This window comes from Sphaeramia orbicularis, chromosome 12 (genome assembly GCF_902148855.1).
Source record: "Sphaeramia orbicularis chromosome 12, fSphaOr1.1, whole genome shotgun sequence".
Classification (NCBI taxonomy): Eukaryota; Metazoa; Chordata; class Actinopteri; order Kurtiformes; family Apogonidae; genus Sphaeramia; species Sphaeramia orbicularis.
The window spans coordinates 56,728,431-56,741,647 of record NC_043968.1 but is presented as its reverse complement, the minus strand read 5'-3'; the positions used below and the strand labels follow the sequence as shown (position 1 = coordinate 56,741,647).

Here is a 13,217-nt window from a genome sequence, read left to right as displayed (position 1 = left end):
GTTTTTCAAAGTTCAGGGTAATGCTCAAAGTTCCTGCAAAAGTTCCTGTGGTGGAAAACAGCCTAATGAATATAAAGATAGCTTTGAAGCACCTGGAGGGTTTAAATTCAAACTTTTGGAAATATTAGGGTCCCCAAATACACAAATAAAGGTACCAAAGACTAATAAAAGTGGGTTTAATAAAAATATGACCCCTTTAATGTCACATTTTACACCAATAGATGTTTAATATTTCTTGTTGTTTGAAGGTCTTCCCTCTGTCCTCTGTAGATCAGTGGCTCCAGCCTTTGCCGGGGTCTCTCTCCCTCTCTCTCTGTCCTGTACTGAAGTGAGAGAGATGCAGGTCTGACTCTCCTCCTCCTCCCCCTCTTCCGTGATCGGCCACAGTGATGGAGACTCTGCCTCCAGTTTAGTAAATGGACCTTCTTGTGTTGAAACTGCAGGAAACCTCAGAGTCCACTTGGATTTTCTCAGAACCCACCTGGGGAGGGGCTTTTTGGGAGGGGATAGTGGTTCTTTTACACCCACCCAGTGCCTCCTCATCCTCCTCCTGGCTCTCCAACCTCAGGGATTTGTCTTTCTGCTTTTCTACATTTCTGGGGATTGTGCGCCAGTCTGTGTGCATCTGTGTGAGTCTGTGTGTCTGTGTGAGTCTGTGTGTGTTTGTGTGAGTCTGTGTGTATTTGTGTGAGTCTGTGTGTATTTGTGTGTGTGTGTGTGTGTGTGTGTGTGTGTGTGTGTGTGTTAGTCTGTGTGGGTTTTTTGTGAGTGTGTAATTTGTAAACCGACTGGAGTTCACTCTTATGTTGTGGCTTCCTCTTGTGGTCACTGTTGGTACTTCTCTGGATAATATTAAATACTAACCTGCACAATCTGCAGTAATCTTTACTGATGCATGGCAGTACCTTTATTGTAATAAAAAAGGTCATTTCTGGATTCTTAGCATTAAAAACATTAAAAAAAAAAAAAATACATTTGTGCCCCTTATGACACTGACTTTCATTCTTTCTTTTCTTTTTTTTTAGTTTTACCAACAACTGCACTAATTATGAGACAGTACTTGTAAGTGACTATCTACATGAAATAACATTATTATTATTAGTAGTAGTAGTAGTAGTAGTAGTAGTAGTAGTAGTAGTAGTAGTAGTAGTAGTAGTAGTAGTAGTAGTAGTGGTCTTCAACTTCACCACTAGATATCACAAAATTTTACACACTGAACCTTTAAACATCAAAACTGATTTCAGGTAGTGTTCAGACTAAAAGTTACTCACATGTTTTGTGTTCAAAGTGTTTATTCGACAGGCATCCTATATGAGTGTGCTTTTTCACTTTCAGAATGCATCACTGTTTTTCTGTGGCTGTGTTCGACGGGAGGCTAGGGATGACACGGGTCCAAAGCTCCATAAATCGCACCCTCATTTTCTGTGCGGTGGAGTTGTCGTTCATAACACCTCTGATGTCCAGGTACTGGTGGGAAAAGGTGTCAAACTCTGGCCAGGTCACAGGTACCTCCATGTGGCCCGTGTTGGGGTCCCTGTAGAAATACACAAAGACAATACACATCTTTACTACACTAATCTCTTAAGCATATTCCATAAAAAAAGAGAGGCTTTAGACCACAGTGGACACTTTCCTCATTCAGGATGTGACAAAATGAAAATCAAGTTGCCTGAGTCACTGTCTTTTCTTAAAATGTTCTGTTACACATCCTGGGAATATCCTCGTTTTATCTGAACTGCATGTTTATTTTTCCCCACTCTTTGTTTATTCAGAAAAGCAAATCATACAAAACTTCCCTTTCAAGTACAATTCAATGTCCACATCTCAAATGTGAACAAGAGAGTGATTGTTGCTAATCCAAGTTTTTTAGCAGAATAAAGAACAAATATAACAAGAGGGCAGAAGGCGAGGGCATGCTCCACTTCTTCTTCAGCAAGAAAAACACATTAAGGTGTGTACGTTTACACTAATCTAAACAGAAATCTATATCATGTAAAAGTTTTCACATAACCGATATATTCAATTCACAGCAATTACAGATTTTACATAGTTTGTCCATTTTGATCAAATAGTGAAAAAAGATTCCCTTTGACCCTTAAAGGTTAACTTCTCTAGAATATAAATGTCCTGTAGAATATCGATCCATTCTTCTATTGTGGGCACTTCAGGCTTTAACCATTTTCTAGTCTTTTTGCTTGTGGCCAAAAGCATTAACAAGAGTTTTTTATCTTTCAGAGTCCAGTTATCACATGAAATATCTCCTAAGTACAGGGCTTCACACTTACAAGGAATTTTGTCAGCAAAGATGTTATTTCAATGTTCACATAGCTGCTCCCAGAATGGTTTGATCACTGGACAACTCCAGAAAACATGATAGGGATTTGTGTTATTTGTCCCACAGAGTGTCCAACAGGTGCCCTGATGTTTTTTGCATGTTTATTTTATTGTTTTGTGCACTATTTTATGTCTCCTGCATTTCGTGTTTTATTATTTTGAATTTTATTAATTTCCCCTATAAATCATGTTACATTTTGTTTGAAATGTGCTCTATAAATGAAGTTTATTATAACACAATGTGCTATTAAACCCTGAGAAACTAACAAATGGTCATCGTATCACTGGTTACCAGTGATCTGAAACTGAAATAACAATAGGGGATATTGGACCCAATTACAACGCAAAACTATATATTTGATAAACAACAACTACCGTCTGCATTTAAATATTAGATAACATTAAAAATAGTGCGATGCCACAAGGAATTGGTTTAATGCAAACACCCCAAAACCTGATGAGTGGCTAGAAACTGTTTGATATATATTTGTTGGGGAGAAGTTAACTTATATGTTGAGAACAAAGACTGAGAAAAATTCACTTTCACCTAGACTCAGACACACAATAACTGAAGCCATACACTTCATAAAGCACTATAGGATTTCAAACAACTGAGTGTATTATTCATTTTGTTGCTGTATTTGTTCAAGAATTTTTGTGAAAATGTAAAAAAAAAAAAAAAAGGAAAAAATTGGTGTGGTGTAATATGATGTGAAATCTGTAAACTATTCCCGAAGTAATTGTAGAATGAAAGTGCACTGCAAATTTAACTTGAGCAGTTTGTCAGATTCCCTGCATTTCTACAGCATGAACACAGTGATATTTTAAATGACAGAACTACAGCTTCCCATCCTGACAATGATTCCAAACCAAAGTGGCCACGGTGTCATGGTGGTCCATAGGAAGTGGATTCAAAGAATGTGACCTAGAAGATCATTCGCTATTTCTAAAGGCTGTACTGTGTCGTACCCTGTTCTGGCGAAGTTGGTCCAGTATGCGATCATATGTCTGGACAGGTCTCGGTGTCTGTCCCCGTATGCCTTGGGTGTGGTGAAGGGTTTCCCAAACACGTACTGGAGGTCATCAGCGTGGTCAGCTCCTACCCAGTCATGGTAAGGTTTTCCTGGTCCGGCCATTAAACTGGGTTCAGACAGAAGGTAGGAGTAGGTGCGTCCAGACCTGTTGGAGAACACCACAGTCATTGATGACATGAGTGCATTTAAAGGTTAACTGTGGTTTAGTATCCCCATAGGGAAATGAAGTCGCCACGTTTTACCCTTAATACACACAGTAACTAGCATTAACATTACATTTATCTCTTTAATAGCTTTTTGGTAGGTATATTCATTCTTCTGCCTCTACCGTTTTCTTGTGACTGTTGTGGTGTAGTCAGTGTCTCACTATTTATGATAAAGATGAACAAGACATCAAAACATCTCCATAAAGATCGGTCCATAGAAAGGTCATGCCCTGAACCTTCTGCTGTTCCCAGTGCTCAATGGCAAAAGAGATAATGTTTGAATTTGACATGAACTATGCCACTATTTATGGGGCGGCCATGGCTCAGTCGGTAGAGCGGGTCGTCCAATAACCGAAGGGTTGGCGGTTCGAATCCCGCTCTGTCCTAGTCAGTCCGTTGTGTCCTTGGGCAAGACACTTCACCCTCCTTGCCTCCAGTGCCACCCACACTGGTGTATGAATGTTCGGTGGTGGTCGGAGGGGCCGTAGGCGCAAAATGGCAGCCACGCTTCTGTCAGTCTGCCCCAGGGCAGCTGTGGCTACAGATGTAGTTTACCACCACCAGAGGGAGAATGTGAGAGCGAATGAATAATGGGTCAATAATGTAAAGCGCTTTGGGTGTCTAGAAAGGCGCTATATAAATCCAATCCATTATTATTATTTACACGGATGATGTTCATAAAGGGTACAGATGGAAATCAAGAACTGGTTCCCAGTAGGTCAATTTCTTGGAATTGTTACTCTGTTTCTTTCATGGTTCTGCAACATCATCCCGTCAAATGTGTCTTCATGTCATTTCTGTATTTGAGTTCAGAAGCCTCTAAAGCACAGGTGTCCCAGTCCAGTCCTCGAGGGCTGATATCCTGCATGTTTTAAATAGCTCCCTCTTCCACAGCACACCTGGAACCCATTACATTATTATCAGGCTTCTGCAGAGTTTGATGATGAGCTGATCACTAATTGAACCAGGTGAGTGGAGTGGTGGAGAGAGGATCCTTGGGGGCTTTTTGTATAAGTGTGTGTGTGCTCATCACACAAAGACAGGGTGAGGGAAACCACATGTGGATCTCAAAGGTGAATAAAAACCCAATTATGGAAATGTCACACAAGTGGTTAGATAAGAATCAAATGCCTGACCAAACATGTTCAAATGACGCCACTACACTGGAAGACGGAAATCTCTAAAACGTGGGATACCAGCCCACAAGGACCGGGTTTGGACACCCCTGCTCTAAAGTATAGTTTTATTTAATCAGTAAAGACGACACCAGGGACATTTGTAACATTTGCAGAGCTTCTATCACGACAAAGGTTTAAATACCTCTAACGTGTAGAAACATTTAAACACAGCATCCAATTTAACTGCGCCAATGAAACATCTTTGATTGCTTGGCTGCTTAGCGAAGGGGGTGGTGACTCTACATCAAGGTGTACTCTGTTGCAGCCGCTAACATTAAACTTCTTCAGGTTCTTTTGATACTGTTAATGTTAGTGTTATTTCACTGTGTAAACCTGCTTTACTATTGTTTATGAATAATCTCCATGTCCTAGAATGATGACGAGTCTTCAGCAGGTAAATCTAACACTCCTTTAACTACACCTGTAGAACCCTTTATGAGGTTTGTTTAAATCAAATGCAAAATGTTAGTGCATATTTGACAATAAAGAGTTAATGCAAACAAATCCATTTGTACTGTAGTTTATTCCCTAATCCAGTGAGAATTTGCTGAATAAAATCTAGGTGATGAGTTTTTTTTTGGCCAGGCTGTGCAGTTCAAAAGTTTTATAACAAACTTCAGCATTATTGACTTGTAAAAGTACCTTTTCCACTGACAAACATATAAGTAAATGATTTCATAATTTAAACAGGGTCCAAAAACTGATTGTAATAGATTTTTTTTTCCAAAATAACATCCCATGTTGCACTGCTGGAAGGAGTGGGAACTCACCAGACTATTGTGATTTTCAGTGTCAAACCCACTGTCCCACCTGACACTATCCAGTCAGGACCTATCATAGAAACCTAAGCTTAACTTTACTGTTCATAATTTTCAGTACTAAAGCTTAACTTATATCATGATATTGTCACTTAGGTTTAGTTACCAGATTTCTAGACCCTTCCAACCTTTGCAGCTCTTTAAAAACCAGACTCACGTTGCTGTGGTTGCATGCAGGTAGACGGCGGTCTGAACAGGAACCAGGAAGATATAGTCAGTCCCAATGTCCACCGCTGTTTTCTTAATGGTGTCCTGGCTTGGCTGTGATCCCCAGTCAGATGAGTACTCTGCAAAAGCAACATCTACAGCAGCTTGTCCCTTCTCCTTAGTATAAGCAGCGAGGAGCCTCTTGAGGTCTTCTCTGCAGAAAGAAACAGACTGGTGAATTAATGTGAGGATTTTGATCAAAATTCTTGTCTTGCCGTCCTGATTTCCATGCTTTACACAGGGGTCTCCCGATCTTTTTGTCCGATCGATGGGATGTCCTGAGAAGTGAAGAGATGTCCATCCATGTTGTTAACCCCCAACAGGTAGTCGATTTCAGCAGCGTTGTGGAACAAGTTTGCAGGCTGATCAGGGAGGAAGTCTCCATCAACAACAGGGGACAGAAGCAGATTGTTCACACCAGGATCTGGAAAACATTAACATAAAATAGGATCCAATGGCCCTGTATCTCCCTGGCATGTTCTATCAAGAATCAATAACAAGTTGAATTTGCAAGGTTGTCAGGTTCTGCCGCTATGTTAGAGTCCTGTGGTCTTGATGCAGGGGATCAATCTCCCAATAAAAGTGGGTGGTACTTTCACTGGAGGAGAACTAATAATAAAATCCACTTTATAAGCCATAAAAATATGGCCTGTTATAAGTAAAGGCAAATTTTTAATACTTGAAAAAATGTATCCTAAATTCATTAATCAAAATTTCTCAAAACTGTGACTAAACATTGTAGACATTGTCCCAAGGAAGCTACGTAAAAAAAAAAAAAAAAAAGAAAAAATTGGAAATGAATCCTATCAGTGATTTCGGAGAAGAAAATGGTTGAAATCTAGACATTAGTGACCATGAGTTTGAACCAAATGACTCAAGGTCGAAGGTCATGGACCCAAATGAAAGTCAATATGAGACTGCTTATCACTGCTGAATAGTAACTATATTGATATCTCTAACCATTTCTATGTTATAAGCCGTCAAAATATGGCCAATCACAAGTAAAGCCAAATATTTAATATTTTAAAAATTCATCAAAAATTCAACAATCAAAATTTCTCAGAAGTGTGAACAAACATTGTAGGCATTGTCAAAGCAAGCTACATATAAAATTTGAAATGAATCCGAGCTGTCGTTTTGTTCATCAGCCACTGAGCCAAAAATTAATAAAGTGGTATCTGTGGGCATAAAGGTAGCTTTATAAGGGGAATTCTAGAAGTAAAATGAATGCAAAAGAGAATAATTTTACAGTTAATCACTGAATAAATGTAACTTGTGATTTTGACTTGTTTATACCCCATTCTGTGCCTATTGAATGTTTAGTTTCAGTGACTCATTGTAACACTCACGGTCTGGGGAGCCTTGTTCAATACGAGGAGCAGCCATTGTGAGGTTTCTGGGGTCAGTGGATCTCAGACAGGCTATCATCCCGTCGTCAGTGGGGCAGCCGAGCTTCGCAGCGACCTGATAACGAAGAATACAACTGATCAGTCCGACTGAAAAATGAATGAGCGACAGAGGGTCAGTGTGACTCATACTGTCCATACCTCCAGTGCAACCTTTCGTGGGCTGCTGCTGAAGGCCCAGGGGCAGAAGGCCACACCGCTCTGGGAGATGGCTCTTCTAAACAGTCCTTTATTATGAGGGGAGAGAGTCTGAAGGACAGCACAGATGCACATTAATATGAAGACATTTAACAATACATCTGCAAAGACGGGGAAGAAGGAGACTGCAGACCAACAGTTATGAATAGAAACGATGCCTTCACATGCTTTTGTACATTTGACAGAAATTTTATAACTGTCTCCCAGTGCAAATGTCTCAAAATTTACATTTGCATTACTCTAAAACAGAAAAAACAGTAGTTACTAACATGAAAATTGTTATACATTTCATGTGTCGGCTTTGATAAACTGTCATGTGCTTAAGTTGTTATAATTCTGAGTGTCAAAAGAGATGCACAGTTTGGGGAGAGCGTTGTGTTAATATGCTTTGCTATCAAGGAAAATGCAAACACAACTGATCATATAAACATATAAACTTAAACTTATATTAAAAAAAAACGGAAACTTCTGTCATAACAATTATACAATAGCACAGAAAAGAGCTATATTCACAATTTAGTGGTAGTCAATCAAGTATTGGTTCATTTAGCAAACAAAAATGGTTGGACACTACAATTTATTCATGTTACCTTCAAATTGCATAGCTGTGTGTCATTTGAGGCTGAATAAACACCATAACAATATAAAAGAAACACCAGTAAGACTACATATTTTTTGTCGTTTGAATGATTGATTGACTGATTGATGTATTTATTTTGAATATGAATGTAAAAAAATTAAATAAACAAACAAAACATGTAAACATAACACATAAAATACATATTAAAAAAGGAGTAAGAAGTATAACTTATAAACTCCCACTCCTTCTCCTCAAATAAATTATTATTATTATTAATAATAATAATAATAATAATAATAATAAGCTTCCTAAGATAACATTTGCTACTATCTGACCTTAGAGCAGTTTCTTTATAGATGTTCATTAAGGCCACATTATGGTCTGTAGTTTTGAATTTTCTGTTGATCATCGGTGGAAGGTGTTGGACAAATAAATCTGATCCATGGCAGTCCACCTCTTTACTTTCAGGATTTAACAGATTTGCTGCTAACATCTTGGTCCAGATTCCACAGCACTCAGGTTAGAGCTGTTTTAGTGGAAAATGATGAACTTACACAATACTAGTCAGGTGGTAATAATGTTCTCCTCCCATAGATGCTCGATTGGTTGAGATCTGGTTGTTGTTTTTTAGTTACTTTTGGTTGATACTACACATGTTACACTAGCAATGAACAACAAGATCTGGAGATGATCGGACCCAGTGATTGGTCATGACAGTTTCTCCCTTGTCAAAGTTTCTCACCTGGAAGCTGACACTAGCGCCACCTGCAGACTCTCCAAAGAGGGTGATGTTTTCTGGGTCTCCACCAAATGAGCGGATGTTTCTATGAACCCAGGCGATGGCGGCATGCTGATCCCACAGGCCATAGTTTCCTGACACGATGTGAGTAGAAGCACATTAACCCATTAAGACCCAGTGCTACTTTTATGCCAGTTAAATGAATTTTTCTGTCTATTTAATCTTTCTTAAGTGATTTATCACCATTTATTATAATATTATCCTCTGTATTTTGCATTTTTTTCAGTGAAAATCTGGTATTTTCCTATGTTTAATTTACTGATCATGTAGATGTACATAAAAGCTCAGATTAAAGTTGAGGGTTATTATATCAGAAACAGAGAGAACTAAAGAAAAAGTGACTTTTTCAGCAAAGATATCAATAAATGAACATAAACCAAGTGTCTCCATCCACTGTCATTCTTAGCATTTTGACTGGACATTGAGTAACGAATTGTGATGTGCAAGTTTGTTATTTATTCTTCTAACATCAACTTTAGTTTACTTTTCAATATTCTAAAGCTCAGTGATCTCACCCTGAGTTTTATTAAGGTGTGAGTACTTGTCCTAAAGATGATAATAACTCTATTATCCTCAGTCAGCCATGTCAACCTTCTTATTTATTTGACACTTTACACTTTTTGTGCATCTTCATATACTTTTGTGGCATTTAACCAGATATTGAGTATCAATCGTGATGAGTAAATTTGTTATTTATTCTTTTAACACTGACTTTAGTTTTTAACCTGAAAAGACCCAGAACTACTGTTTTAGTGACTTTTGTATGAATTTTTAGCTACATTTTCTTAAGTAACTCACCATTTTTTTTAAAAATATTCTCCTGTACATTTTAAATGTTTCAGCAAAAATCTGAAGTTTTCCTATATTTCATTTACTGATCATGTAGATGTTCAGTGTAAATTCAAATGTTACTATATCAGAACAAAGAAAAAGTTATTTTTTTTTTAGCAAAATATATTATTTATTGGACATAAAAACCATCAACAACCACTATCATTTATCAAGCTTCACAGGTTTTACTGATGAATCAGTGCTGTAGAAGATGACAGTGTTTCCATGTTCACTACAGAGCCTCTGAACATCAAAATGGGTCATATCTGATGACCATGAAAAGATGACAAACTGCATTTTACACCAATTATTTACATGTATTAATAGTATTAGTGGATCAGCAAGTATTAAACATTTTATATTAGTAGATGATTTTGGTTGCCAGTGGCTGTTTGGGTCTTTGAGGGTTAAAATAATGCCAAAGTCTGCAGAACAATCCAAACTCCAATTTTTTTTTTATGAGAGAAACTCTACAAGAATTGAATTCCCTCGCACTTACCGGGGAGGCTGGAGTCTCCAGTGCTGAGGAAGCCCAGTACTCCGACTCGGTATCCAACACTGACCACAATAACATTACCCCTGTCTGCGATCTCCTGACCACTGTACAGATAGTTGTTGAGAAAATTGGGCCCCATGGACCCTCCAACCATAAAGCCTCCTCCATAAAACCAAATCATCACTGGGAGGTTTGATGACACTGGTAGAAAAAAAACAGAAAAATGCATTTATTCTATTTTACTGAAGAAGTGATGACAGGATCTCTATAGAGTTGAACCACTAGAAAGCTACCATTTCTGCCATGAGGGACCCAGATGTTCAGGTACAGACAGTCTTCACTACCAAAAGATGAAGTTTGTAACATACTGATCTGAAGACATCTCTGGGCAAACTTTGTCGCCTTAAGGATACCTGGGAAGAAAAAACTATTTAACATCACAGTACTGGTAAGAGGGTATAAGAAAATACAGTCAGGGAATTCAAATGGTAGAACAGTGATGGAAAACACTAAATGATTATGCTAGAATCATTAAAAACCACACAGGTACATACAAGTTAATTAATCTGATTTGAAAGATTTTGAATCACTTTTTAATCAGGGAACCAAAGATTTAAAAATTCAACATTTTAATCTTGAGCAAATATCTATGCGTTTCAAAACCAGTTCAACCAAAGACTCAGGACTAAAATAGAGAGGTGATGTAGGATTAGTCACATATTTTAACAAGCTACATTGTAAAACAAAATTGTCAAAGTGAGCAAAAAAATGAGCAAAATGATCAAGAAAATAATCAGGATTGAATAAAATAATTAAAACAGACAACTACAGGATTAGATTAGATTAGATTAGATTACATTAGATTACATTAACAGTAATGTGGAAACTGCAACATGAAATATGAATAAGTACTAAATGCACTGTATTAAGTCCTAGAAATATTAATTTACAACACTCGTCAGTAGGAATCTGTAAAAAAAAAAAAAAAAAAAAAAGACAAGAAAAAAGAAAATGGCAGAAAAAAAGGAAATCCCAGGTAATAAAAACATTGCAGTTTAGAAGAAAATAATATGTAATTTCAACCATTTGAAAGATCAACAAACAGAATTAAACTAAATAATGACCAAAATGAGAAAAAAAAAATAGAGAAAGTGTGAATAAAAGGTATACAATTTTTTTTTTTTTAATTAATAAAATTAACTAAAAGTAAAATAACAGAAATAAACCACATAATGAATAAAATTAATGACATAACAAACCAAATGAACAGAAATTTTAAAAAAATAATGTGTAATATGAATAAAAAATTAAGAATGTAATGAATAAAATGGAATTAAATAAACAAACTAAATATGAATAAACTGAACAAAAATAAAGCATAAATACAATGAATAAAGAAAAACAAAATAATTAACTAAATTAATATAAATATACAATGTAATGAGTTATGGACCAAAATAAACTAAATTACAAACAGAAACAAACCAGAGAATACAGAAAACTAACAAAAATAATGATAACACAAACAGAAATCAACAAAATAACTTGATTTAATGATTTAACGCACCACTCCAGCCAGGATGAGGTTCAGGTTTCTCAAAAGTTCTAGGTTTGGCAGCAAATGGGATTCCTTTGAAAACATCCACAGATCGGAAAAGACCCAGGGGGATATTTTGTCCCTGAACTCTGCCGCCTTCTGTCTGCACCACGCCCATCTGAAGAAACAAAAAGAAAAAAGAATGCTGTTACCTTCAATCACAGTATGCACAAATAATCACACCTGAAACCTTTCTAATATTGGGTAAATAACACAGAAATCACAGAGTATGATGTTTTTTAAAGGTATTTATATCAAAAACCAGGATGAAAGTTGTTGAATTACAAAATTATCAGAGATTTAATGAAATAAAGAGCTGTGAAGTTTTGCCATAGATGCCAATGTTTTGGACTGCAGAGATATGAACTGAATGGACCCTATGCACAGCCACACTACTTCCTGAACTTCAGGTGGGTCCTTTATTTCCTGTCTTTCATTATTGGACACACTGATTAATCTAGGTGTGTCTGCTACTTCTTGTTGTGACAACTGATTAATTAGGCACACCTGGATTAATTAGTGTGTCCAATAATGAAAGACAGGAAATAAAGGAGCCACCTGAAGTTCAGGAAGTAGTGGGGCTGTGCACAGAGTCCATTTATTTACAGTGACAGGCCAGTGGATGTGAGTAACCACTAGAGGGAGTACTAAGTCACACTGTCAGTCTCCCAGGGTGAGGAAAATGAACACCACAGGGCCTTTGAGCAAAGTGTCAGAAAGCGACCAGATGAGATGAGAACCATTAAGAAACAACTTTTAGAGTCAAAGAAAATGACTCAGTGATAGAAGTTGAAGCACTGTTGATGTTTTCTCCACTGGACACAGCTGTAAATGAAAAGAATGGAGTTTGATGATGAAATAACATTTCTTCTTCACAAGTGAGTTTGATTATGAGGCTGATGAAGGTATAACGTTATTATGGGATGTTATTATCTGTGCTAAGTTGCTGTTTATTGATCCATGGTTCAGATTAAACTGTGACAGTTCTGACCTTGTTTGTTCAATTCCAAACAGATCTTTAGTTCAGCTACTGACAACACAAACCTACAGAAAACTGAGGTGATTAGTGGTTTTAATGTGGCTGTTTTCAGTCTAAAAACAGAGCTAAGCTAACAGAGCTATAATGTAAACTATCAGCTGATGCAGCAGATGAAGATTATAAGGCACAGTGTGATTTTGAGCAACTGTTAAAATAAGTGTCTGAGTTTTAGTTTGAAGAAGAAAACTTGATGATACCATAATACAGATGTGTGTGAACAATAAGCTTTATACTTATTCAGTAACTGATACAGTCTGTGGATACATAGGGCTAATTTATTGGTAGTTTAGGCATTAAGTAGGTTCTTGTACCAGACTGCCCCCTGCTGGTCAAAGTTTGGAATATTAATACTATATAGAACCACTTTAATGGATTAACAAATCCACAGGAATTATAATACTAATTGGGGGAAGTCCCTATTTTATTTTAACCCTTAGGGGTCCACGGTCACGGCCCCGTGACATATTCAACACAGTGTCAGAAGTCGGGTAGAC

At 37.1% G+C, this 13,217-nt stretch overlaps 1 protein-coding gene across 1 annotated transcript; it reads right to left on the bottom strand.

The window, feature by feature from the left end:
• Positions 1 to 225: 225 nt before the first annotated feature.
• Positions 226 to 12,834, bottom strand: LOC115429109 (bile salt-activated lipase-like). Its single transcript, XM_030148360.1, has 12 exons — positions 12,823 to 12,834; positions 11,655 to 11,802; positions 10,381 to 10,500; positions 10,091 to 10,288; positions 8,704 to 8,834; positions 7,325 to 7,432; positions 7,127 to 7,241; positions 6,015 to 6,201; positions 5,728 to 5,931; positions 3,304 to 3,513; positions 1,346 to 1,534; positions 226 to 481 (listed from the first exon to the last, which is right to left on the bottom strand). The coding sequence occupies exons 2-12, from the start codon at positions 11,800 to 11,802 to the stop codon at positions 226 to 228; spliced, it is 1,866 nt and encodes a 621-aa protein (XP_030004220.1). The 5' UTR covers positions 12,823 to 12,834.
• Between the last annotated feature and the right edge of the window lie 383 nt (positions 12,835 to 13,217).